Source organism: Scyliorhinus canicula, chromosome 13, assembly GCF_902713615.1.
Source record: "Scyliorhinus canicula chromosome 13, sScyCan1.1, whole genome shotgun sequence".
Classification (NCBI taxonomy): Eukaryota; Metazoa; Chordata; class Chondrichthyes; order Carcharhiniformes; family Scyliorhinidae; genus Scyliorhinus; species Scyliorhinus canicula.
In genome coordinates this window covers 161,665,109-161,690,881 of record NC_052158.1, presented here as the reverse complement: position 1 = coordinate 161,690,881, position 25,773 = coordinate 161,665,109, and the positions used below count along the sequence as shown (strand labels likewise).

The following is a 25,773-nucleotide window of genomic DNA, read 5'->3' as shown; positions in this document are numbered from 1 at the left end:
ATTGCCTCTGCAATGTCTCCACCTGCTTTTCCGATTCCTGTCTTATCAGAACGGCACGTTGCACGTCCTGATAGGCTTTCTCATACTGGGTCTGGGAACTGCTCAGATGAGCTAGACAAGACTGGTGAGCCCTCTTGGCATCATCCACCTCTCTACCCTTCTCTGCCAACTTCCCTTTAAGATCCAGGTTTTCTTTCTCGATGTCCCTGACATCGACCTTACTCATTCGGTTCCTTTCCTCTAAATCTGCCCGGAGCGTCCTGATGACCTCCTCTGCGCCTCGCAACTGTGCCAAGCAGGACACAATCGCCATCGGCTTGCGTGCTTTACCTAAACTCTTTTTGTGTATCTGAGAGAGGTTCTCCCACCAAGTATGACCTATACTTCCGGGACCTGTCTCCTCATTTGCACAAAACTCTTTCCAAAGGGGCCATCCCTTTCCTTGTAAATATTTGCGGAGTTCCAGCTCCCACGTGGGACACTGGCCTACTCTGCTACTGCTGCTGGTCGCTGCGACCACAAACTTTGCTGGATCCATCAGACGTTCCATTGCCTGCATGGCCATTTCCTCTGACTCTCTTTTTATAATTTGGAACAGGGGGTTGCTGGGGTGGTGTTTTGAGAAAAGGGTACGGCTTACGCTATTTTCCGATTACAAAACTACCGAAAGTTTGTCGCAACAAAAAGCTTTCAGTTTTACCTTACAGCCCTGTTAGTACGCATGCACTAAACACACTTCCGAATTTCGCTTATTATTTTGAACACCTTGAATACTTGTGATCTCTTTCTTTCTCTGCAATTTGGAGTTCTAATTCAAATTTCAGGGTCCTGGACACTGTGGTGTTTCCACTTACAACAGGGTCCCGGCGGATGTCGCCACTAAATGTTGCACGTTTTACTATGGGCGTAAAACGCGTTTATTGGAGTGTATTAACACGCCTCCGAGTTCGACGTGTGCTTAACACTGCTAGGCTCTGTTCTATGTAATTATTTAGCTCTGGAGTCGCCAGCTGCCGTATAGGCAACGTCACAAGTATTCCAAGGTCAAGTTCAAAGTAATAAAGACGATACACCGATTAGTAAAGTTCAAACGATCAATATTTATTATACAGTTAATAATAAATACTCATGCACACACTAAGAGACTAAGCTACAACTAAACATAAGCAAACAGAATACTTATCTAACAGGAACAGGCAAGGTCAGAGAACGAGGCCTTCGTCCTGGTTTTGTCTGCAGCCTTCAGCAAGCGTTCTGGCACTTGGGAGTCTAGCGGGCTTGGATCGCGTAGCGAGCGTTGAACTTACGGTTTCGGCGGCTGGTGCTCAACGGCTGGAGTCAGGATACCAGGTGTCAGTCGGGGCCGGAGCACGGGTTTAACAGACCGGACAACACGAGGTCCCTATCTTTTATAGGGGTTCCGTTGTCCTTCCCTCTTCTCGGGCGGGCTCTACCTATTGGATCAATTTCTTATCGATACTGGATTAATTCCCCAATGCGAGGGGGTCTCCGTGATGGAGGGGGCGTTTCTTATGTCCTTTTGTTCGGAGGTTTCTGGTGCCTCGATGTCTGGGTCTTGATTGGAATGTGTCCATTCAGAACCAAATGTATCTATTGTGTGGGTGTTCAAGTCTGATGGCCTCATTAGCATGCAAAGCGTTTTGCCATTTGCACCTAGCTAAGGTCTTTTCACCTGAGCCCAAACTGGTTCCTGCTGCTGCAGAATGCAAACTGCTCTTTGCAGACTGCTGTTCTGGCTGAACTGTCTGTTTCCCAGCAGCCTTCCATTTTAGTTTGGCTCAGTGTCCATTTTGCGTGGCCAGCATGGCTACAATACACCTCAATCATGTCCCCCCTTCAGTCTCCTACTCAAGGCAAACAACCCCACTCTATCCAATCTCTCTTCATAACTAAATCTCTCCAGCCCAGACTGACATCATATAGCCTCTTTGTTTTGGTTTCATCATATTCTTTTATCTCTCTCATCATCCGAGGAGCCTTGCCTTTTGATCCCTTACTTTTCACTCTTGTTGGAATGGTCTGGCCTGTACCTGAAACATCTCTTCCTTAAAACTCACCCGTTTGTTCCTTTGCACTTTTTCCTCTTTGCCTTTGTTCGCCTTTCACTGAATTTTATGGATACTTTCCTGAGGAAGAGGTTCATTATAAAAGGGTTGAGATGGGATTTTGGTCTGCAGACCAACAGCACAATATTTCACGAATGTAATTTTTATAAAATAAAAACAAAGAACAAAGAAAAGTACAGCACAGGAACAGGCCCTTCGGCCCTCCAATCCCGTGCTGACCATGCTGCCCGTCTAAACTACAATCTTCTTCACTTCCTGGGTCCGTATCCCTCTATTCCCATCCTATTCATGTATTTGTCCAGATGCCCCTTAAATGTCACTATCGTCCCTGCTTCCACCACCTCCTCCGGCAGCGAGTTCCAGGCACCCACTACCCTCTGTGTAAAAGAAACTTACCTCGTACATCTACTCTAAACCTTGGCCCTCGCACCTTAAACCTATGCCCCCTAGTAATTGACCCCTCTACCCTGGGTAAAAGCCTCTGACTATCCACTCTGTCTATGCCCATCATAATTTTGTAGACCTCTATCAGGTCGCCCCTCAACCTCCGTCATTCCAGTGAGAACAGACCGAGTTTATTCAACCTCTCCTCATAGCTAATGCCCTCCATACCAGGCAACATCCTGGTAAATCTCTTCTGCACCCTCTCTAAAGCCTCCACATCCTTCTGGTAGTGTGGCAACCAGAATTGAACACTATACTCCAAGTGTGGCCTAACTAAGGTTCTATACCGCCGCAACATGACTTGCCAATTTTTATACTCTATGCCCTGGCCAATTAAGGCAAGCATGCCGTATGCCTTCTTGACTACCTTCTCCACCCGTGTTGCCCCTTTCAGTAACCTGTGGACCTGTACACCTCGGGGCAGCACGGTAGCATTGTGGATAGCAAAATTGCTTCACAGCTCCAGGGTCCCAGGTTCGATTCCGGCTTGAGTCACTGTCTGTGTGGAGTCTGCACATCCTCCCCGTGTGTGCGTGGGGGTTTCCTCCGGGTGCTCCGGTTTCCTCCCACAGTCCAAAGATGTGCAGGTTAGGTGGATTGGCCGTGATAAATTGCCCTTAGTGTCCAAAATTGCCCTTTGTGTTGGGTGGGGTTACTGGGTTATGGGGATAGGGTGGAGGTGTTGACCTTGGATAGGGTGCTCTTTCCAAGAGCCGGTGCAGACTCGATGGGCCGAATGGCCTCCTTCTGCACTGTAAATTCTATGAATCTCTCTGACTTTCAATACTCGAGGGTTCTACCATTCACTGTATATTCCCTCCCTGCATTAGACCTTCCAAAATGCATTACCTCACATATGTCTATATTAAACTCCATCTGCCATCTCTCCGCCCAAGTCTCCAAACGATCTAAATCCTGCTGTATCCTCTGACAGTCCTCATCACTATCCGCAATTCCACTAACCTTTGTGTCGTCTGCAAACTTACTAATCAGTAAGTTACTAATGAATCGACTTACTAATGACTATTAATTACTAACTTACTAATAAATCAAATATCTAGATCTAAAAGGCATGTGAGGGTTTTGGGCTGATGGAAACACTACCTGTGTGGGTATGTCGGTCGGATCAATATTAAACTAAACGTGAGTTAACACATGACACTGGATTGCTCTTCAACCCTTGCACCCTTTACTCTACCATAGCCCTGCCTCTTCAAGTATTGCAATTCTGACTTTAGCAGTTCTCTATCCAGTTCCCTCTACCGCATACCCTACCCTCCAGACTTTCGAAACCTTCAACTTAAATCCTTGCTTTCCGTTCCCCATTTTATTTTTCCCTTTCCCCACGCTCTGTGTTCACTATATCCTTTCATTTAAGAATTTCTCCAATGTTTTCCTGCATGAGAATATAGTGTACCAACATGTGCACTGCATATCCTGACTTTCTAATAAGGATTTTCAGTTTGAATGACTTGGTATTTCCCCAAAGCTGATACACTGCTGTACCCTGTTGCAGGTGAGAAGCCCTATCAATGTGATATTTGCGATAAAAGTTTTGCCCAGAAATGCCAGCTTGTCTTCCACAATCGCATGCACCACGGTGAGGAAAAGCCATACGTTTGTGACGTCTGCAACCTTCAGTTTGCAACTTCCAGCAACCTGAAAATTCACGTCAGGTAAATACATTCTGCACATTGTGTGAATTTCAACTTTGTGCACAATCCATCAATGTTCCACCTTGTGTCAGCTTTGCGATTTTTTTAACCAGTCAGCTGTTAATGTTAAATTGCCAACAGCAGAGGAACTGAATGGCTCTCATTCCTCTCTTAAAAGGGAGTCTAAGGTTTTTGTTGTTGATGTGTGTTTAACGAAAATGCCCCAATGCCAATTTGAGAAAAAAGGGAATTTCTATCTGGGCTCCTAAGGTGATCAAAACAAGCACAGGAAGTAGATTGGCAATAACTTGTACTTCAGAGCTCGCCTACCTATTGTATATGATTTGTACAGTCTGGGGGGTGGGGGGGTAGGGGGGAGAGGGGAGGGGGAGAGGGGAGGGGGAGAGGGGAGGGGGAGAGAAAACAGCCAGATGCCGTGGCCCAAATCAGTAACATTGGCATGGGTAGAAAGAGGGGTGAAGTCCCACAGCAACTTCCTGAGGTTCTTTTGACAGCATCTTCCAAACCTGTGGTCTTTACCGCCTAGAGGACAAGGGCAGCAGTTGCATGGGAACATCGACAACTGCGAGTTCCCTCCAAGCCCCGCACCATCCTCATGAGCAACTATATTGCAGTTCTTTCTGTCATGGGGTCCAAACCCCTGGAACTCCCCAACAATACTGTGTACATCGATCAAATGCAGGACCAGGGAGAGATATTATGGTGTTCTCTTTCTGCTTCTCTGATTACCTTAACACTTCACCAATTTGGCATCCAGCACACTTTACATCAGAAGTTCAAGTAGTTTCAGAACACCAAAAATCCCGTTTCACCCCCAGCATCTGGTCCTTAACAAAAATTGGGGGGGGGGGGGGGGGGGGGGCGCATCTGAGGAATGAGCTGCGCTCCAAAAGCTAGTGATTACAAATAAACCTGTTGGACTTTAACCTGGTCTTGTCAGACTTCTTACTGGGTAAATCTATAGCAGGACAGTGGATGGTGTCTAGGAATAGTCCGGACTGGTTAGGGAGGAAAAGAGAGGCTTTCAGTGGGTACAAAGGGAGAAAATCTACAGAAGCCGTCAAAGAGTATAGATAGTGCAGGGGGGAATCTCAAAAAAGCAGTTAGGAGAGCAAAGAAGGGGCGAGAAAAAGCCCTGGCAGGTAAGATTAGAGAAAATCCCAAGATATTCCATTGGTAGGGGAAGAGTAGAACCCATTAGGGACCAAGGGGGGGAATCTGTGCGTTGACTTGGATAACATTGGTCAGGTGTTAAGCGAGTATTTCACATCTGTCTTCACTTGGAGAAGCAGAGAAATACTGTGGGTGGCACATGATGTACCAATGGCAGGACATATGGTAATCTTGAAAACTGAGGCATCTTCCTGGCCAGGACTGCGTAAGGATGTAGTACGATTCTGTACAACCTGTCATTCCTGTTGGGTTACAGATAATCTGCAACATTGGATTAAACCCAGGCCTTTAATACCCATACGTTTAATACCCATACTAGTGTTTGAAGAGCCATTTAGTTGGGTATTGGGAGATTGCATAGGACCATTGCCAAAAACAAGGGCACGGCATCAATGTATTCTTATGTCATGGATATAACCACCCAAATTTCCAGAAGCTACACCTTGGAGGACAACTACAGCTAAGGTAGTAGTGGAAAAGTTGACACAGTTTTTCACACTCTATGGCCAATCCTTAGAAGTACAATCTGAACAGGATTCTAACTTTGTCTCAAATCTTCCAGGACATATTTCATAGTTTAGGTATCAAATAACTAAAGTTGACCACCTTTCACCCACACACTCGGGGAGCTTTGGAGAGATATCATCTCTCATTCGAGACTCTCAAAACCATGATTCGGGCCGATTACCCTGAATCTCCAAGAGATTGGGGACAAGGGATTGGATTGTTTACTATTTGCCAGCAGAGATTCTCCGAATGAATCTACTGGATTTAGCCCAATTGAATCTGACCATGAAGTACGGGGTCCGTTAAAATTGATGAAAGAGAAGTTTCTAAAACAACAGGATGAATCCTCAATGTTGGATTAGGTGTCCCCGTTGCTGGAAAGATTCACGGGAGCTTGTCAGGTAGCCCAAAAGCATTTAAAGGTTTAGAGAGCACAAATGAAAATGTGGGTGGACAAACATGCCACCCAGAACATTCCAAGCTGGAGATGAGGGACTGGTATTGTTGCCTTTACAGGATGAACCTCTGAAAGCAAAATTCAGCGGCCCCTAAAAGGTATTTAGGAGAGTGAGTGAGCTGACTTACCTCATAGATACTGCAGACCATAGGAGGAGTAAGGAGCCATTATGACACATAAATATATTGAAGAAAAAATATCATTGTATGGAAGAAGATAGGAAGGTACCAGTGTGTCAGGTGGTACGAGTAATGGAAAGGGTTAGCGATGGCTAGAGTGAGGCAGGAGAAGATGTCGACAGTTCACAGAGCGACCCTCCTGTGGTACGGCTAGCAAATACGGTGATACCAGAACAGTTAGACACTGAATTTGCAGACTTAGACGAAGAGCAATAAGGCTACTGCAAAAGTACAAGACGATTTGTAGGAAGACACCGCAGTGCACTACCTTAACTGAACATGGTGTGGACGTGGGTGATTCCAACCTGATAAAACAGCATCCATATCGACTGAATCCACAGAAACTAGCAAAAATGGTCTGATCCGCAGAATGCCAAATTGGTAAACAAACCAGCGTTGGCCACTCTGATTTCTCAATCCCTTTAAAATGGCCACTGATGCCAACCACCTGGGGTGGGGGCAGTGTTGCTACAGGATGACGAGTCTCATAGAATTTACAGTGCGGAAGGAGGCCATTCAGCCCATCGAGTCTGCACCGGCTCTTGGAAAGAGCATCCTACCCAAGGTCAACACCTCCACCCTATCCCCATAACCCAGTAGCCCCACCCAACACAAAGGGCAATTTTGGACACTAAGGGCAATTTAGCCTGGCCAATCCACCTAACCTGCACATCTTTGGACTGTGGGAGGAAACCGGAGTACCCGGAGGAAACCCACACACACACGGGGAGGATGTGCAGACTCCGCACAGACAGTGACCCAAGCCGGAATCGAACCTGGGACCCTGGATCTGTGAAGCGCTTGTGCTAGCCACTATGCTACCGTGCTGCCCTGTCAGTCAGGAAGAGAGAGGTCGGTGGGATACTTTTTTAAAAAAAAAGTCTGTGCCAAAGAAAGCACTCTGCCGTTGAGAAGGAAGCCTTACCCTTGCTAATAGCCTTCAGCATTCTGAAGTTTATGTAGTGTGAAAGGAAGGATTAATGGATGAACGTACTTTGGTATACGTTTGCAATGACGCTTCATCCCTCTCGGGAAGTATGCGAGAGTTCTTCCTGTTTATTTCCTTTGCTCCATTTCGTTTATTTTATTATTTATGTTCTGTGGATCCACAATCAGAATGTGCCTTTAAGCAGAAGATTGAATCTTCGGAACCCATTTTGAAGGTCAGTTCGATTGGCTAACTGACAACTGGTGGGTTGGCCAGGATCAGTATTCTGCCTGACAACAGTCAGTGATTGGGTCCTGCCAGGTGGTTTTTTTTGGAGAGAACCTGGCAGAAGCCTCTGGACCCTGGAAGGAAGAGAAGCCGTGTCTCTCCCTCTCTCTGCTGCCGGTTCCCTGCTGTCCCTGTGAGTCAGCAGTGACCATCATTACAAACTGAAGGAAAAGAAAAAACCCAACTGGAGGCCTCACCTTGAGAGGGAGAGAAACTAACTGGAAAACACCCATCTGAATCAGAGATACTTTATCCTTTTTATTCATATTTATTTTACCTCTCAACCACCCTTTCCCCTCTATGGTGTGCATGTTGTGTTAGAAAGGGGGAGTCGGGAAAGGGGATTAGATAGTTACATTTGCTGTCAGTTTAAGCATAATGAGTGTTAATAATAAAAGATTACTTGTGTTTAAATTTTAAAACTTGGTGACTAGTCAATTTAATTCAACCAAAGCCACAGGTATTAGAATAAAACCTTAATTAACCCATGCTGCAACTCCAGGTCAAGTGGTAACATTTGTTGATGGATGTTTTTGTGACTGGAAAGTTGATTCATGTGGGGTGTTGCAGGGCTTAGTGGAGACTCCTGCTCTTTGTGGTTGAACATAAACGTAGGGGGAATAATCAAATTTGCAGATGACAGAAAAATCTGCCCCTGGGATCAGAGGAGGATGGCTGCAGGTGGGCAGCAAAGTGGCAAATCAAATTCACCCTGGAGAAGTGTGAGGCGATGTATTTGGGGAAGTCAAACCGGGCAAAGGATTACTCAATAAATGGGAGGATGCTGAGGTGTCGAGGATGTGAGGGACCTCGGAGTGAATGTCCACAGATTCCTGAAGGTAGCAGGACAGATCGAACACCTTTCATTGATTAGCTGAGGCAAAGAATATAAGAACAGTGAGGTTATGCTGAAACCGCATAAAGCATTAGTTAGGCTACAACTTGACTTCTGTGTTCAGCACCTTGTTACCACACCCTGGGCGAATGCGCGGTGAATTCCAGTCCCACAGACCCCAGAGTCCCAACATAAGTGAATTAACCGATAATTTGTGTAATCCTTTACTGCTCCAATGAGTTTCAGACACCAGATTTAAACGTAAAACATTAACAAACTGTTTATTAATAAAAAGGAGAAAAGATGAACATATAAGGAAATAACAGGTTAACCGTGTACCAGGCTACCCAATCCCAACACCCCGTCTCACCCTCTACCCATACACAAACAAGACAGACACGAGGCAAGGGTCGGTGGGAAATTGGGATTAAAGGGTAGTTTTGAAGTGAATCTTCACTACTGCAGTTGCAACCTCTGGGAAACAGACACTCGAAAGAGGTTCATGTTGGCGCAATTCCGTCCTTCGACCACCAGATGGAGCTAGGTGTGGGGTGTTCGGGTCAGTGTAACTCTCGCCTCCGGCCACCAGATGGTGCCATACACCAGATGCTCAGGTCGGTGCACTTCTGCCTTTCTGCCACCAGATGGAACTTTCGCCGCCCTCTGAGAACAATACAGCTCCGAGTTTAGCAGCTTTTATTGACCTGATTCCTGAGCAGGACTCTGGCGGTTTTATCACAAATGCTCCCACTTTAAGCTGCAATTCTTCAGCTCTTCCCCCTGCCCCTGACACACACAGTTCAAAAGTTACTGACCCGTGGGAGAACAGTTTGGATGTTCACATTCACAATGTCTTTCCCAGTTCTGTTGGCTGTCTCAGCCCCTTGAAATGGGAACGCCTTCATTCATTTGGCTAGAATGCCGCTTAAAATCATCCAGCACAGAGAGGAGGAGAGAGGAAGCCTTCAGGGTCCTTACTCACTGATGTCTCATACACAACTGAGCAAAAGATGGGACTCTCCAGAAGACCTGCCTTCTTCCTGGAAAGTTACTGACTGGAACGGAAGAGAAAATGCTGGAAAATCTCAGCAGGTCTGGCAGCATCTGTAGGGAGAGAAAAGAGCGAACGTTTCGAGTCCGATGAGTCTTTGTCAAAGCTGTGAAAAGGACACAGACAGAGATAATATCCGAACATACCTCATTCCAGGAAAGGTGGAATTACATTGGATGGGGACAGAGGAGATTGACGAGGAATGTTGCAAGGACTGGAAAATTGCAGCTCTGAGGAAAGATTGGACAGGCTGGGGTTCTCCTTGGGACAGAGGCGGCTGAGGGGAGATTTGATTGAGATGGACAACGTTGTGAGGGGCCTGGGTGGAGTGGGGGGGGGGGAAGGGTCTATTTAGCAGAGAGGTCAGTGACTAGCTGGCATAAAATTAAAGTGATTGGTAGAAGGATTAGAGAGGAGATGAGGAAAGCCTTTTTCACGTACAGGGTTGTGGGGTATGGAGCTCACTGCCTGAATGTGAAGTGCAGGCGGAAACCCTCGCCCCATTTAAAAGGTGTCGGAATTTGCATCTCAAGGACCCTAATCTGCAGAGCTACAGACCAAATACTGGAAAGTGGGATTGGGCCGTGTGGCTCAGTTGTTGGCTGGCACAGGCACGATGCGTCATGAAGCCTCTTTCTGGGCCATAAACTTTGTGATTTCCAGCGGCACTCGGCTAGTTTGTGCTCCAGAACTTGCTGCACCCCTAGCCAAGCTGTTCTAGTACAGCTACAACACTGGATTCTACCCGGCAATATGGAAAATTGCCCAGTATGACCCTTACACACAAAAACGGGACAAATCCATCAGCGAAGTACTACCCCATCAGTCTATTCTCCATCAGCATCAGTAAAGTGATGGAAGGGGTCATTAGCAATGCAATTCAGCGGTACTTACTCAGCAATAAACTGCTCACGGAAGCGGGTACCACCAAGGTTGGTCAGCTCCAGACCTCATTGTAGCCTGGGTTCACAAAGCTACTAGACGTCTCAACGACTCCCCGTCGGACTGATCTGTTCCCTGTAAGAACACTATTCACGATGCCCTATGCTGCTCTTGCTCATGTATTTGCTTTGTTTGACCCCTTATTCTGCACTGTTACCAATCATTGTGATTGTATCATTTTTCACTGTACTCTGTTGATTATTCTTTTTTGTCTACTATGTACATACTGTATATGTTCCCTTGGTCGCAGAAAAATACTTTTTACTGTACTTCGGTACATGTGATAATACATCAAATAAACCTAAATCAAACATAGACAAAAGAGCTGAATGCCAGAGGTGAGGTGAAAGTTACTACCCTTGACCACATTTGACCGAGTATGGCATCAAGGAGCCCGAGCTAAACTGGACTCAATGGGAATCGGGGAAAACTCTCCGCTGGTCGGAGTCATACCCGGCACAAAGGAAGATGGTTGTGGTTGGAGGTCAATCATCTCAGCTCCAGGATATCACTGCAGGAGTTCCTCAGGGTAGTGTCCTCGGCCCAGCCATCTTCAGCTGCTTCATCAATGACCTCCCTTCCGCCATGAAGGGCGGCACGGTAGCACAGTGGTTAGCACAGTTGCTTCACAGCTCCAGGGTCCCAGGTTTGATTCCCGGTTTGAGTCACTGTCTGCAGAGTCTGCACGTCCTCCCCCTGTGTGCGTGGGTTTCCTCCGGGTGCTCCGGTTTCCTCCCACAGTCCAAAGATGTGCAGGTTAGGTGAATTGGCCATGATAAATCGGCCTTCATTTCCAAATGAATGGTTGGGTTGGGGTCACAGGGATAGGGTGGAGGCCTGGGCTTAAGTGGGGTGCTCTTTTCAAGGGCCAGTGCAGTTTCGATCGGCCAAATGGCCGCCTCCTGCACTGTAAATTCTATAAGGTCATAAGTGGGAATGTATGTGTATGACTGCAGAATGTTCAGCACCATTCGTGACCCCTCAGATAATGAAGCAGTCAGTGTCCAAATGCAGCGAGACCTGGACAATATCCAGGCTTGGGGCTGACAAGTGGCAACTTACATACGCACCACACAAGTGCCAGGCAATGACCATCTCCTACAAGAGAGGATCTAACCACTGCCCCATGACATTCAATGGCATTACCATTGCTGAATCCCCCACAATCAACATCCTGGGGGTTACCATTGATCAGAAACTGAACTGGACCCAGCCATATTCTCCACCATCTACAAGGCACATGTCAGGAATGCAATGGGCAGTCTCCACTTGCCTGGATGAGCGCAGCTTCAACAACACTCAAACTCCACATCATGCAGAACAAATCAGCCGTTTGATTGCTCCTCCTTCCACAAACATTCAAACCCTCTATCAACGACGAACAGTGGCAGCCGTGTGTACCATCTACAAGATGCACTGCAGAAATTCACCAAGGTTCCTTAGACAGCACCTTCCAACAAAGAACAAAGAAAATTACAGCACAGGAACAGGCCCTTCGGCCCTCCCAGCCTGCGCCGATCCAGATCCTTTATCTCAGGGGTGGGCAAACTTTTCCGTGCAAGGGCCACATTCAGAAATTCACAATTTTAAAGGGCCGCATAGTATATTAATTAATAGTCCCGGTTGTAACCAATTAGCGTGCGGCATATACCTCAGAGCTTCCCCCGGCGGCATCCTGCCTTTAGCCCTCTTTTTCTCTACTTTTCAAAAATGGCGCTTCACCCGGTTATGATTCTGGGCGGCTCACATAGAACATAGAACAGTACAGCACAGAACAGGCCTTTCGGCCTTCGATGTTGTGCCAAGCAATGATCACCCTACTCAAGTCAATGTGTCCACCCTATACCCGTAACCCAACAGCCCCCCCCCCCCCCCCCCCCCCCCCCCCGCCATTAACCTTATAAAAAAAATAAAAAATAAAAAAAAAAATTTTTTTTAATGACTTGATCTTGGTGGGCCGCATAAAGACCTTTGGCATGCCATAGTTTGCCCACCCCTGCTTTATCTAAACCGGTCTCCTATTTTCCAAGGTCTACTTACCTCTGTTCCTGCCCGTTCATATACCTGTCTAGATGCCTTTTAAATGATGCTATCGTGCCCGCCTCTACCACCTCCGCTGGTAAAACATTCCAGGCACCCACCGCCCTCTGCATAAAAAACTTTCCACGCACATCTCCCTTAAACGTTCCCCCTCTCACCTTGAAATTGTGACCCCTTGTAACTGACACCCCCACTCTTGGAAAAAGCTTGTTGCTATCCACCCTGTCCATACCTCTCATAATTTTGTAGACCTCAATCAGGTCCCCCCTCAACCTCCGTCTTTCCAACGAAAACAATCCTAATCTACTCGACCTTTCTTCACAGCTAGCACCCTCATACCAGGCAACATCCTGGTGAACCTCCTCTGCACCCTCTCTAAAGCATCCACATCCTTCTGGTAATGTGGCGACCAGAACTGCACGCAGTATTCCAAATGTGGCCTAACCAAAGTCCTATACAACTTTAACGTGACCTGCCGACTCTTGTACTCAATACCCCGTCCGTTGAAGGCAAGCATGCTGTATGTCTTCTTGACCACTCTTATCAACCTGCGTTGCCACCTTCAGGGTACAGTGGACCTGAACTCCCAGATCTCTCTGTACATCAATTTTCCCCAGGACCCTTCCATTGACCATATAGTCCGCTCTTGAATTTGATCTTCCAAAATGCATCACCTCGCATTTGCTTGGATTGAACTCCATCTGCCATTTCTCTGCCCAACTCTGCAATCGATGTATATTTTGTTGTATTCTCTGACAGTCCTCCTCGCTATCTGCAACTCCACCAATCTTAGTATCATCTGCAAACTTTCGAATCAGACTACCTATTCCTTCCTCCAGGTCATTTATATGGATCACAAACAACAGTGGTCCGAGCACGGATCCCTGTGGAACACCACTAGTCACACTTCTCCATTTTGAGACATAAGAACATAAGAACTAGGAGCAGGAGTAGGCCATCTGGCCCCTCGAGCCTGCTCCGCCATTCAATTAGATCATGGCTGATCTTTTGTGGACTCAGCTCCACTTTCTGGCCCGAACACCATAACCCTTAATCCCTTTATTCTTCAAAAAACTATCTATCTTTACCTTAAAAACATGTAATGAAGGAGCCTCAACTGCTTCACTGGGCAAGGAATTCCATAGATTCACAACCCTTTGGGTGAAGAAGTTCCTCCTAAACTCAGTCCTAAATCTACTTCCCCTTATTTTGAGGCTATGTCCCCTAGTTCTGCAGTCACCCGCCAGTGGAAACAACCTGCCCGCATCTATCCTATCTACCCTTCATAATTTTAAATGTTTCTATAAGATCCCCCCTCATCCTTCTAAATTCCAACGAGTACAGTCCCAGTCTACTCAACCGCTCCTCATAATCCAGCCCCTTCAGATCTGGGATTAACCTAGTGAATCTCCTCTGCACACCCTCCAGCGCCAGTACGTCCTTTCTCAAGTACGGAGACCAAAACTGAACACAATACTCCAGGTGTGGCCGCACTAACACCTTATACAATTGCAACATAACCTCCCTAGTCTTAAACTCCATCCCTCTAGCAATGAAGGACAAAATTCCATTTGCCTTCTTAATCACCTGTTGCACTTGTAAACCAACCTTCTGTGACTCATGCACTAGCACACCCAAGTCTCTCTGAACAGCGGCAAGCTTTAATATTTTATTGTTTAAATAATAATCCCGTTTGCTGTTATTCCTACCAAAATGGATAACCTCACATTTGTCAACATTGTATTCCAACTGCCAGACCCGAGCCCATTCACTTAACCTATCCAAATCCCTCTGCAGACTTCCAGTATCCTCTGCACTTTTCGCTTTACCACTCATCTTAGTGTCATCTGCAAACTTGGACACATTGCTCTTGGTCCCCAACTCCAAATCATCTATGTAAATTGTGAACAATTGTGGGCCCAACACGGATCCCTGAGACACTCCCTTCCACCACTACTCTCTGTCTCCTGTTGCCCAGCCAGTTCTTTGCCCATCTAGCTAGTACACCCTGGACCCCATGAGACTTCACTTTCTCCATCAGCCTACCATGGGGAACCTTATCAAATGCATTACTGAAGTCCACTTCGGTGTCACCAATGGGGTCTCGGTCTTCCAGCGAGAGATGGACCAAATGGTTGACCAATACGGGCTGCGGGTCACGTTCCCGTACCTAGATAATGTCACCATCTGCGGCCACGATCACCTTCCCTGCACAAAACCATGCTGCCGATCACTGATAAGTCTATTTTCTTCCAGATGTGAATAGATCCTATCCCTCAGTATCTTCTCCAACAGTTTGCCTACCACTGACGTCAAGCTCACAGGTCTATAATTCCCTGGATTTTCCCTGCTACCCTTCTTAAACAAAGGGACAACATTAGCAATTCTCCAGTTCTCCGGGACCTCACCCGTGCTCAAGGATGCTGCAAAGATATCTGTTAAGGACCCAGCTATTTCGACCCTCGCTTCCCTCAGTAACCTGGGATAGATCCCATCCGGTCCTGGGGACTTGTTCACCTTTATGTCTTTTAGAATACCCAAAATTTTCCCCTTCCGTATGACAACTTGACCTAGAGTATTTAAACATCCATCCCCAGCCTCAACATCCATCTTGTCCCTCTCCTTTGTGAATACTGATGCAAAGTACTCGTTAAGAATCTCACCCATTTCCTCTTGAGTCCACGCATAAATTCCCTCTTTTGTCTTTGAGTGGGCCAATCCTTTCTCTAGTTACCGTCTTGCTCCTTACATACGAATAAAAGGCTTTGGGATTTTCCTTAACCCTGTTAGCCAAAGATATTTCATGACCCCTTTTAGCCCTCTTTATTGCACGTTTGAGATTCGTCCTACTTTCCCGATATTCCTCCAAAGCTTCATCAGTTTTGAGTTGCCTCGATCTTATGAATGCTTCCTTTTTCATCTTAGCTAGTCTCACAATTCCACCCGTCATCCATGGTTCCCTAATCTTGCCATTTCTATCTTTCACTTTCACAGGAACATGTCTGTCCTGCACTCTAATCAACCTTTCCTTAAAAGACTCCCACTTTTCAAATGTGGATTTACCCTTAAACAGCTGCTCCCAATCCACATTCCCTAGCTCCTGCCGAATTTTGTTATACTCTGCCTTCCCCAATTTAGTACTCTTCCTTTAGGACCCCTCTTGTCCTTGTCCATGAGTATTCTAAATCTTACGGAATTGTGATCGCTATTCCCAAAGTAATCACCGACTGAAAAATCAACCACCTGGCCGGGATCATTCCCCAATACCATGTCCAGTATGGCCCCTTCCCGAGTTGGACTATTTACATACTGCTCTAAAAAACTCTCCTGGATGCTCCTTACAAACTCTGCTCTATCTACACCTCCAACACTACACGAATCCCATTCAATGTTGGGGAAGTTAAAATCTCCCATCACAACCACCCTATTGCTCCGACATTTTTCTATAATCTGTCTGCATATTTGTACCTCTACTTCATGCTCGCTTTTGGGAGGCCTGTAATAAAGTCCCAACAATGTTACTGCACCCTTCCTATTTCTCAGCTCCGCCCATATTGCCTCAGTGCTCGAATCCTCCATCGTGCCCTCCTTAATCACAGCCGTGATATCATCTCTGACGAGTAATGCAACTCCTCCCCCCCCCCCCCCCCCCCCCCCCCCCACCTCCCTCTCTGTCCCTCCTGAAGCATCTATACCCTGGGATATTCAGTTGCCAGTCCTGCCCTTCCCTCAACCAGGTCTCAGTAATACCAATAACATCATATTCCTAGGTACTGATTCAAGCCCTAAGTTCATCTGCCTTACCTGCTACACTTCTCGCATTAAAACAAATGCACCACAGACCACCTGTCCCTTTGCGTTCATCAACTCTTCCCTGTCTACTCTTCCCCTTAGTCACATTGAGTTTATTATCCCGTACCTTACTGGCGTTAGTTGCTGCTTCTTTACTGACTTCTAACTTCCTAATCTGTTTCCCATCCCCCTGCCACATTAGTTTAAAACCTCCCCAACAGTGTTAGCAAGAGCACCTTCTCAGACATTGGTTCCAGCCCTGCCCAGGTGTGGACCATCCGGTTTGTAATGGTCCCACCGCCCCCAGAACCGGTTCCAATGTCCCAAAAATCTGAACCCCCTCCCTCCTTCACCATCTCTCAAGCCACGTATTCATTCTGACTATTCTTAAATTTCTACTCTGACTGTCCCGTGGCTCTGGTAGCAATCCCGAGATTACTACCTTTGAGGTCCTGCTTTTTAACTTATCTCCTAACTCCCTAAATTCTGATTGTAGGACCTCATCCCTTTTTTTTACCTATATCGTTGGTGTCTATATGCACCACGACAACTGGCTGTTCACCCTCCCCCTTCAGTATGTCCTGCAGCCGATCGGAGACATCCCTGACCCGAGCACCCGGGAGGCAACATACCATTCGGGAGTCTCGTTTTCGACCACGCCTGTCTACTCCCCTTACAATTGAATCCCCTATGACTATAGCCCTGCCAGTCTTTTTCCTGCCCTTCTGTGCAGCAGAGCCAGCCACGGTGCCATGAGCCTGGCTACTACTGCCTTCCCCTGGTGAGTCATCTCCCCCAACAGTATCCAAAACGGTGTACCTGTTTTGGAGGGAGATGACCGCAGGGGACACCTGCACTGCCTTCCTGCTCTTTCTCTGCTTTTTGGTCACCCATTCCCTGTCTCCCTCACCAATCCTAATCTGCGGTGTGACCAACTCACTGAACATGCTATCCACGACCTCCTCAGCATCGCGGATGCTCCAAAGTGAGTCCACCCGCAGCTCCAGAGCCGTCATGCGGTCTAACAGGCGCTGCAGCTGGACACACTTCCCGCACATGAAGGAGTCAGGGGCATCGGCCGCGTCCCTGAACTCCCACATTGCGCACGAGGAGCATAACACGGGTCTGGGATCTCCTGCCATTTTTACCCTTTACCTTAACTGATTACAAACTATACTATCAAATAATTAATAAGTGAAAGGAACAAAGACTTTACTTACCAATCACAATACTCACCAACACAGGAAGAGTTAAATTTCTCCCAGCTGGTGCTAATTGGAGCACTTTCCTTACCAGCCAATCAGGTCACTGCTTTGCTGTGATGTCACCTTCAAATTACGCTGACCGCACAGCACGTATGCAAATCTCCCCAGAACAGCCAATCAGTAGCTCCGCTGTGCTGCCCTCTGCTGGATGAAACCCACGGGCACTAAAATCTAGAAGGACACGCGCAGCAGATACCTGGGAACCCCACCACCTGGAGGTTCCCCTCCGAGTCATTCACCACCCTGACTTGGAAATATATCGCCGTCCCTTCACTGTCACTGGGGCAACATCCTGGAACTCCCTCCCTAACAGCACAGTCGGCGTACCTACACCTCGGGGACTGCAGTGGTTCTGCAGTGTTGAATCTGCTTCTATCAACATTTCAGGCAGTACCAGATCATCATCATTCCTTGCATAAAAAGGGAATTCTCCATATCTCGGGATGTATTGTTAATTATGTTAAATCTCTGCCGCCTTGCTGCATTTTTGTTTCAGATTTCCAGCACTGTTTTTCAAGTTGTTTCTCTGGCCTTGTTTCCCACAGGAAGCACAGCGGAGAGAAACCGTATGTGTGTGACAGGTGTGGGCAGCGCTTTGCACAGGCCAGCACGCTTACATACCATGTCCGCCGTCACACGGGAGAGAAACCTTACATCTGTGACACATGTGGAAAGGCTTTCGCTGTCTCCAGCTCCCTCATCACACACGCACGGAAACATACCGGTAAGGCCCACACGCACGGAAACATACCGGTAAGGCCCACACGCACGGAAACATACCGGTAAGGCCCACACGCACGGAAACATACTGGTAAGGCCCACACGCACGGAAACATACCGGTAAGGCCCACACGCACGGAAACATACCGGTAAGGCCCACACGCATTGACGCCTCGTTAAAAATAAAATCCTACAACTTTGTCTTGGAATTAGCCCCTCAGATTTGCTGTTCACTGAGCAGAAAGGCTGATTGTTTATATCCCACAGTTCCCCATTCTTGGTTCACCTCCTTACTTTCAGCAGAATTGATATATAGTCCACGCCTTTTCCTTCCTCCTAATAGGATTATTACTGCTTCAAGTTTCAGCTGTTCAGATAGCCACTTACTGAGTGCTGTGAAAGTAATGGATGTGGAGGCTATCGGGACAGGGAGGATTGGGAACGCGATCCAGCGCCAGTGGGGGGAGGTGACATGGTTCTCTGGGACTGGCAGGGAGGGACAGGCTGGGAGGGGGGCTCCATGGGACTGGCAGGGTGGGGGCTCCATGGGACTGGCAGGGTGGGGAGCTCTGGGACTAGCAGGGTGGGGGGCTCTCTGGGACTGGCAGGGTGGAGGGTTCTCTGGGACTGGCGGGATGTGGGGGCTCTGGGACTGGCAGGGTGGGGGCTCTGGGACTGGCAGGGTGGGGCGGGGGCTCTGGGACTGGCAGGGTGGGGGTGCTCTGGGACTGGCAGGGTGGGTGGGCTCTGGGACTGGGTGGGGGGTCTCTGGGACTGGCAGGGTGGGGGGCTCTGGGACTGGCAGGGTGGGGGGCTCCATGGGACTGGCGGGGTGGGGGCTCCATGGGACTGGCAGGGTGGGGGGCTCTCTGGGACTGGCAGGGTGGGGGGCTCTGGGACTGGCAGGGTGGGTGGGCTCTGGGACTGGGTGGGGGACTCTGGGACTGGCAGGGTGGGGGGCTCTCTGGGACTGGCAGGGTGGGGGCTCCATGGGACTGGCGGGGTGGGGGCTCCATGGGACTGGCAGGGTGGGGGGCTCTCTGGGACTGGCAGGGTGGGTGGGCTCTGGGACTGGGTGGGGGGTCTCTGGGACTGGTAGGGTGGGGGGCTCTGGGACTGGCAGGGTGGGGGGCTCTGGGACTGGCAGGGTGGGTGGGCTCTGGGACTGGGTGGGGGGTCTCTGGGACTGGCAGGGTGGGGGGCTCTCTGGCACTGGATGGGTGGGGGGGCTCTCTGGGACTGGCAGGGTGGGGGGCTCTCTGGGACTGGATGGTGGGGGACTCTGGGACTGGCAGGGTTGGGGGCTCTGGGACTGGATGGGTGGGGGGCTCTCTGGCGTTGGATGGGTGGGGGGTCTCTGGGACTGGCAGGGTGGGGGGCTCTCTGGGACTGGCAGGGTGGGGGAGCTCTCTGGGACTGGATGGTGGGGGGCTCTCTGGGACTGGCAGGGTGTGGGGGCTCTGGGACTGGCAGGGTGGGGGGGGCTCTCTGGGACTGGCAGGGTGTGGGGGCTCTGGGACTGGCAGGGTGTGGGGCTCTGGGACTGGCAGGGTGGGGGCTCTGGGACTGGCAGGGTGGGGGCTCTGGGACTGGGTGGGGGGTCTCTGGGACTGGGTGGGGGGTCTCTGGGACTGGCAGGGTGGGGGGTTCTCTGGGACTGGCGGGGTGTGGGGCTCTGGGACTGGCAGGGTGGGGGGCTCTGGGACTGGCAGGGTGGGGGGCTCTGGGACTGGCAGGGTGGGTGGGCTCTGGGACTGGGTGGGGGACTCTGGGACTGGCAGGGTGGGGGGCTCTGGGACTGGCAGGGTGGGGGGCTTTGGGACTGGCAGGGTGGGGGGCTCTGGGACTGGGTGGGGGACTCCGGGACTGGCAGTGTGGGGGGGCTCTGGGACTGGCAGGGTGGGGGGCTTTGGGACTGGCAGGGTGGGGGGCTCTGGGACTGGGTGGGGGACTCTGGGACTGGCAGTGTGGGGGGGCTCTCTGGGACTGGCGGGGTGGGGGCTCCATGGGACTGGCGGGGTGGGGGCTCCATGGGACTGGCAGGGTGGGGGGCTCTCTGGGACTGGCAGGGTGGGTGGGCTCTGGGACTGGGTGGGGGGTCTCTGGGACTGGCAGGGTGGGTGGGCTCTGGGACTGGGTGGGGGGTCTCTGGGACTGGCAGGGTGGGGCGGGGGCTCTGGGACTGGCAGGGTGGGGGGCTCTGGGACTGGCAGGGTGGGTGGGCTCTGGGACTGGGTGGGGGGTCTCTGGGACTGGCAGGGTGGGGGGCTCTGGGACTGGCAGGGTGGGGGGCTCTCTGGGACTGGCGGGGTGGGGGGCTCTGGGACTGGCAGGGTGGGGGGCTCTCTGGCACTGGATGGGTGGGGGGGCTCTCTGGGACTGGATGGTGGGGGACTCTCTGGGACTGGATGGTGGGGGACTCTGGGACTGGCAGGGTTGGGGGCTCTGGGACTGGATGGGTGGGGGGCTCTCTGGCGTTGGATGGGTGGGGGAGCTCTCTGGGACTGGCAGGGTGGGGGGCTCTGGGACTGGCAGGGTGGGGGGCTCTGGGACTGGCAGTGTGGGGGCTCCATGGGACTGGCGGGATGTGGGGGCTCTGGGACTGGCAGGGTGGGGGGCTCTGGGACTGGCGGGATGTGGGGGCTCTGGGACTGGCAGGGTGGGGGGCTCTGGGACTGGCAGGGTGGGGAGCTCTCTGGGACTGGCGGGTGGGGGCTCCATGGGACTGGCGGGGTGGGGGCTCCATGGGACTGGCGGGGTGGGGGCTCCATGGGGCTGGCGGGGTGGGGGCTCCATGGGACTGGCGGGGTGGGGGCTCCATGGGGCTGGCGGGGTGGGGGCTCCATGGGACTGGATGGGTGGGGGGCTGTCTGGCGTTGGATGGGTGGGGGACTCTGGGACTGGCAGGGTGGGGGAGCTCTCTGGGACTGGCAGGGTGGGGGAGCTCTCTGGGACTGGATGGGTGGGGGGGCTCTCTGGGACTGGATGGGTGGGGGAGCTCTCTGGGACTGGATGGGTGGGGGACTCTGGGACTGGCAGGGTGGGGGGCTCTGGGACTCGCAGGGTGGGTGGGCTCTGGGACTGGGTGGGGGGTCTCTGGGACTGGCAGGGTGGGTGGGCTCTGGGACTGGGTGGGGGGTCTCTGGGACTGGCAGGGTGGGGGGTTCTCTGGGACTGGCGGGATGTGGGGGCTCTGGGACTGGCAGGGTGGGGGCTCTGGGACTGGCAGGGTGGGGGCTCCATGGGACTGGCGGGGTGGGGGGCTCTGGGACTGGCAGGGTGGGGGGCTCTGGGACTGGCAGGGTGGGGAGCTCTCTGGGACTGGCAGGGTGGGGGGGCTCTCTGGGACTGGCAGGGTGGGGGGCTCTGGGACTGGCAGGGTGGGGAGCTCTCTGGGACTGGCAGGGTGGGGGGCTCTGGGACTGGCAGGGTGGGGGGCTCTGGGACTGGCGGGGTGGGGGCTCCATGGGACTGGCGGGGTGGGGGCTCCATGGGACTGGATGGGTGGGGGGCTCTCTGGCGTTGGATGGGTGGGGGGCTCTCTGGGACTGGATGGGTGGGGGGCTCTCTGGGACTGGCAGGGTGGGGGGCTCTCTGGCGTTGGATGGGTGGAGGAGCTCTCTGGGACTGGCAGGGTGGGTGTGCTCTGGGACTGGCAGGGTGGGGCGGGGGCTCTGGGACTGGCAGGGTGGGGGGCTCTGGGACTGGCAGGGTGGGGGGCTCTCTGGGACTGGCGGGGTGGGGGCTCCATGGGACTGGCAGGGTGGGGGGCTCTGGGACTGGCAGGGTGGGCGGCTCTCTGGGACTGGCGGGGTGGGGGGCTCTGGGACTGGCAGGGTGGGGGGCTCTGGGACTGGCAGGGTGGGGGGCTCCATGGGACTGGCGGGGTGGGGGCTCCATGGGACTGGATGGGTGGGGGGCTCTCTGGCGTTGGATGGGTGGGGGAGCTCTCTGGGACTGGCAGGGTGGGGGGCTCTGGGACTGGATGGGTGGGGGACTCTGGGACTGGCAGGGTGGGTGGGCTCTGGGACTGGGTGGGGGACTCTGGGACTGGCAGGGTGGGGAGCTCTCTGGGACTGGCGGGGTGGGGGCTCCATGGGACTGGCGGGGTGGGGGCTCCATGGGACTGGCAGGGTGGGGGGCTCTCTGGGACTGGCAGGGTGGGTGGGCTCTGGGACTGGGTGGGGGGTCTCTGGGACTGGCAGGGCGGGTGGGCTCTGGGACTGGGTGTGGGGTCTCTGGGACTGGCAGGGTGGGGGGCTCTGGGACTGGCAGGGTGGGTGGGCTCTGGGACTGGGTGGGGGGTCTCTGGGACTGGCAGGCTGGGGGGCTCTGGGACTGGCAGGGTGAGGGGCTCTCTGGGACTGGCGGGGTGGGGGGCTCTGGGACTGGCAGGGTGGGGGGCTCTCTGGCACTGGATAGGTGGGGGGGCTCTGGGACTGGCGGGGTGGGGGGCTCTGGGACTGGCAGGGTGGGGGGCTCTGGCACTGGATGGGTGGGGGGCTCTGGGACTGGGTGGGGGACTCTGGAACTGGCAGGGTTGGGGTCTCTGGGACTGGATGGGTGGGGGGCTCTCTGGCGTTGGATGGGTGGGGGAGCTCTGGGACTGGCAGGGTGGGGGGCTCTGGGACTGGCGGGGTGGGGGGCTCTCTGGGACTGGCAGGGTGGGGGCTCCATGGGACTGGCGGGGTGGGGGCTCCATGGGACTGGCGGGGTGGGGGGCTCTCTGGGACTGGCGGGGTGGGGGCTCCATGGGACTGGCGGGGTGGGGGCTCCATGGGACTGGCAGGGTGGGGAGCTCTCTGGGACTGGCAGGGTGGGGGAGCTCTCTGGGACTGGATGGGTGGGGGGGCTCTCTGGGACTGGATGGGTGGGGGAGCTCTGGGACTGGCGGGATGTGGGGGGCTCTCTGGGACTGGCGGGGTGGGGGCTCCATGGGACTGGCGGGGTGGGGGGCTCTGGGACTGGCAGTGTGGGGGGCTCTCTGGGACTGGCGGGGTGGGGGCTCCATGGGACTGGCGGGGTGGGGGCTCCATGGGACTGGATGGGTGGGGGGCTCTCTGGCGTTGGATGGGTGGGGGGCTCTCTGGGACTGGATGGGTGGGGGGCTCTCTGGGACTGGCAGGGTGGGGGGCTCTCTGGCGTTGGATGGGTGGGGGAGCTCTCTGGGACTGGCAGGGTGGGGGCTCTGGGACTGGCAGGGTGGGGCGGGGGCTCTGGGACTGGCCGGGTGGGGGGCTCTCTGGGACTGGCGGGGTGGGGGGCTCTCTGGGACTGGCGGGGTGGGGGCTCCATGGGACTGGCGGGGTGGGGGCTCCATGGGACTGGCGGGGTGGGGGGCTCTCTGGGACTGGCAGGGTGGGGGCTCCATGGGACTGGCGGGGTGGGGGCTCCATGGGACTGGATGGGTGGGGGGCTCTCTGGCGTTGGATGGGTGGGGGACTCTGGGACTGGCAGGGTGGGGGGCTCTCTGGGACTGGCAGGGTGGGGGGGCTCTCTGGGACTGGATGGGTGGGGGGGCTCTCTGGGACTGGATGAGTGGGGGGCTCTGGGACTGGATGGGTGGGGGCTCTGGGACTGGCAGGGTGGGGGTGGGGCTCTGGGACTGGCAGGGTGGGGGTGGGGCTCTGGGACTGGCAGGGTGGGGGGCTCTGGGACTGGCAGGGTGGGTGGGCTCTGGGACTGGGTGGGGGGTCTCTGGGACTGGCAGGGTGGGGGGGCTCTGGGACTGGCAGGGTGGGGGGCTCTGGGACTGGATGGATGGGGGACTCTGGGACTGGCAGTGTGGGGGGCTCTGGGACTGGCAGGGTGGGGGTGGGGCTCTGGGACTGGCAGGGTGTGGGGGCTCTGGGACTGGCAGGGTGTGGGGGCTCTGGGACTGGCTGGGTGGGGGCTCTGGGACTGGCTGGGTGGGGGCTCTGGGACTGGCTGGGTGGGGGGCTCTCTGGGACTGGCAGGGTGGGGGTGGGGCTCTGGGACTGGCAGGGTGGGGGGCTCTCTGGGACTGGCAGTGTGGGGGGCTCTCTGGAACTGGCAGGGTGGGGGAGCTCTCTGGGACTGGATGGGTGGGGGAGCTCGGGGACTGGCAGGGTGGGGGTGGGGCTCTGGGACTGGCAGGGTGTGGGGGCTCTGGGATTGGCAGGGTGGGGGGCTCTGGGACTGGCTGGGTGGGGGCTCTGGGACTGGCTGGGTGGGGGGCTCTCTGGGACTGGCAGGGTGGGGGGTCTGGGACTGGCAGGGTGGGGGGGGCTCTGGGACTGGGAGCGTGGGGGGGGTCTCTGGGACTGGCAGGGTGAGGTGGTGGGATGACCCAGGTGGTTTGGGGATATGTGGCTTTCGGGAGTATCTGGGCGGGGGGACTTTGGGGTGGTGTCGTGTGAGAGTAACTTTAAGAAATGAATGTTTAAGCAATATACCTTTCAGAAAATAGTGATGTCAGAGAGTGGGTGGAGCTGAGCTCAGTTTGGCCATTTTGAGGTTAGTTTTGCAAGTTTTCGTTTCGGTTTGAGACAGCAGCTTGGGTGTGACGGTGTTTTTGTGGCTGTGAGCTGCATGAAGGAAAAGCAAGGTGCTGGCGCTGAAGTCAACCAAGCTGACATATCTCTGCCATCAACAGAAAATATATATTAACATTAGCCTGGTGTGTTACTGTTTTTGTGATGGTGAAGTCTTTTGGATGTGTAAAGGAACAGTTTGCAGGGTTGGGTAGTGTTGTATTATTTTTGGGGTTATCTTTGAAGTCAGGGGTGTTAAGAGATCCAATGTTTATTTAAAAGGTTGATTTGAGTTTATGGAATAAACATTGTTTTGTTTTAAAAGCCACGTGTCCATAATTGTAATACTTCCCCTGGAGAACAAGCCGTGTGCTTCAAAAGTAACAATCCATTCAAGGGTTGGTTGACCCATGATACATTTTGGGGTTCTGAAACCACCTCTCCCATAACAGTGGGGTGGCTCAGACGAGGATTTTGTGGAGTTGGTTTCTGCGGAGAGAGGATTTGGCAGAGTGAGATGCCACTCGGCTACACCGTTCTGTGAACATTGTTACTTGGCTTCAGTCCCCCCCCCCCTCCACCAGTCGCCACGCCCTGCGTGCCCCCCCATCGCCATGCCCTGCGTGCCCCCCCATCGCCACGCCCTGCGTCCCCCCCCATTGCCACGCCCTACGTGCCCCCCCATCACCACGCCCTGCGTGCCCCCCCATCGCCACGCCCGGCATGTGCCCCGCTGTCGTCACGCCCGGCGTGTTCCCCTCCCCCATTCGCCACACCCGCGCCCCCCCCCCCCCCATCGCCATGCCGTGTCCCCCCCCCCCCCCAGTCGCTGTGTACGACGTCTCCCCTCCCCCCAGTCGGTGTGCCCCCCCCGATCGCCACGCCCGGCATGTCC

General features: G+C 53.1%; 1 protein-coding gene across 5 annotated transcripts in view; it reads left to right on the top strand.

Annotated features, from left to right (window-relative positions):
- The window catches only part of LOC119976015 (myoneurin-like), a 75,775-nt gene that overhangs the window by 15,586 nt on the left and 34,416 nt on the right, over positions 1-25,773 (top strand). For all 5 annotated transcript variants that reach the window (XM_038816074.1, XM_038816070.1, XM_038816071.1 and 2 more), the window contains 2 exons: positions 4,048-4,207; positions 18,210-18,388. In XM_038816074.1, the coding sequence (XP_038672002.1) occupies positions 4,048-4,207; positions 18,210-18,388 (339 nt within the window). The remainder of the gene's footprint in view (positions 1-4,047; positions 4,208-18,209; positions 18,389-25,773) is intronic.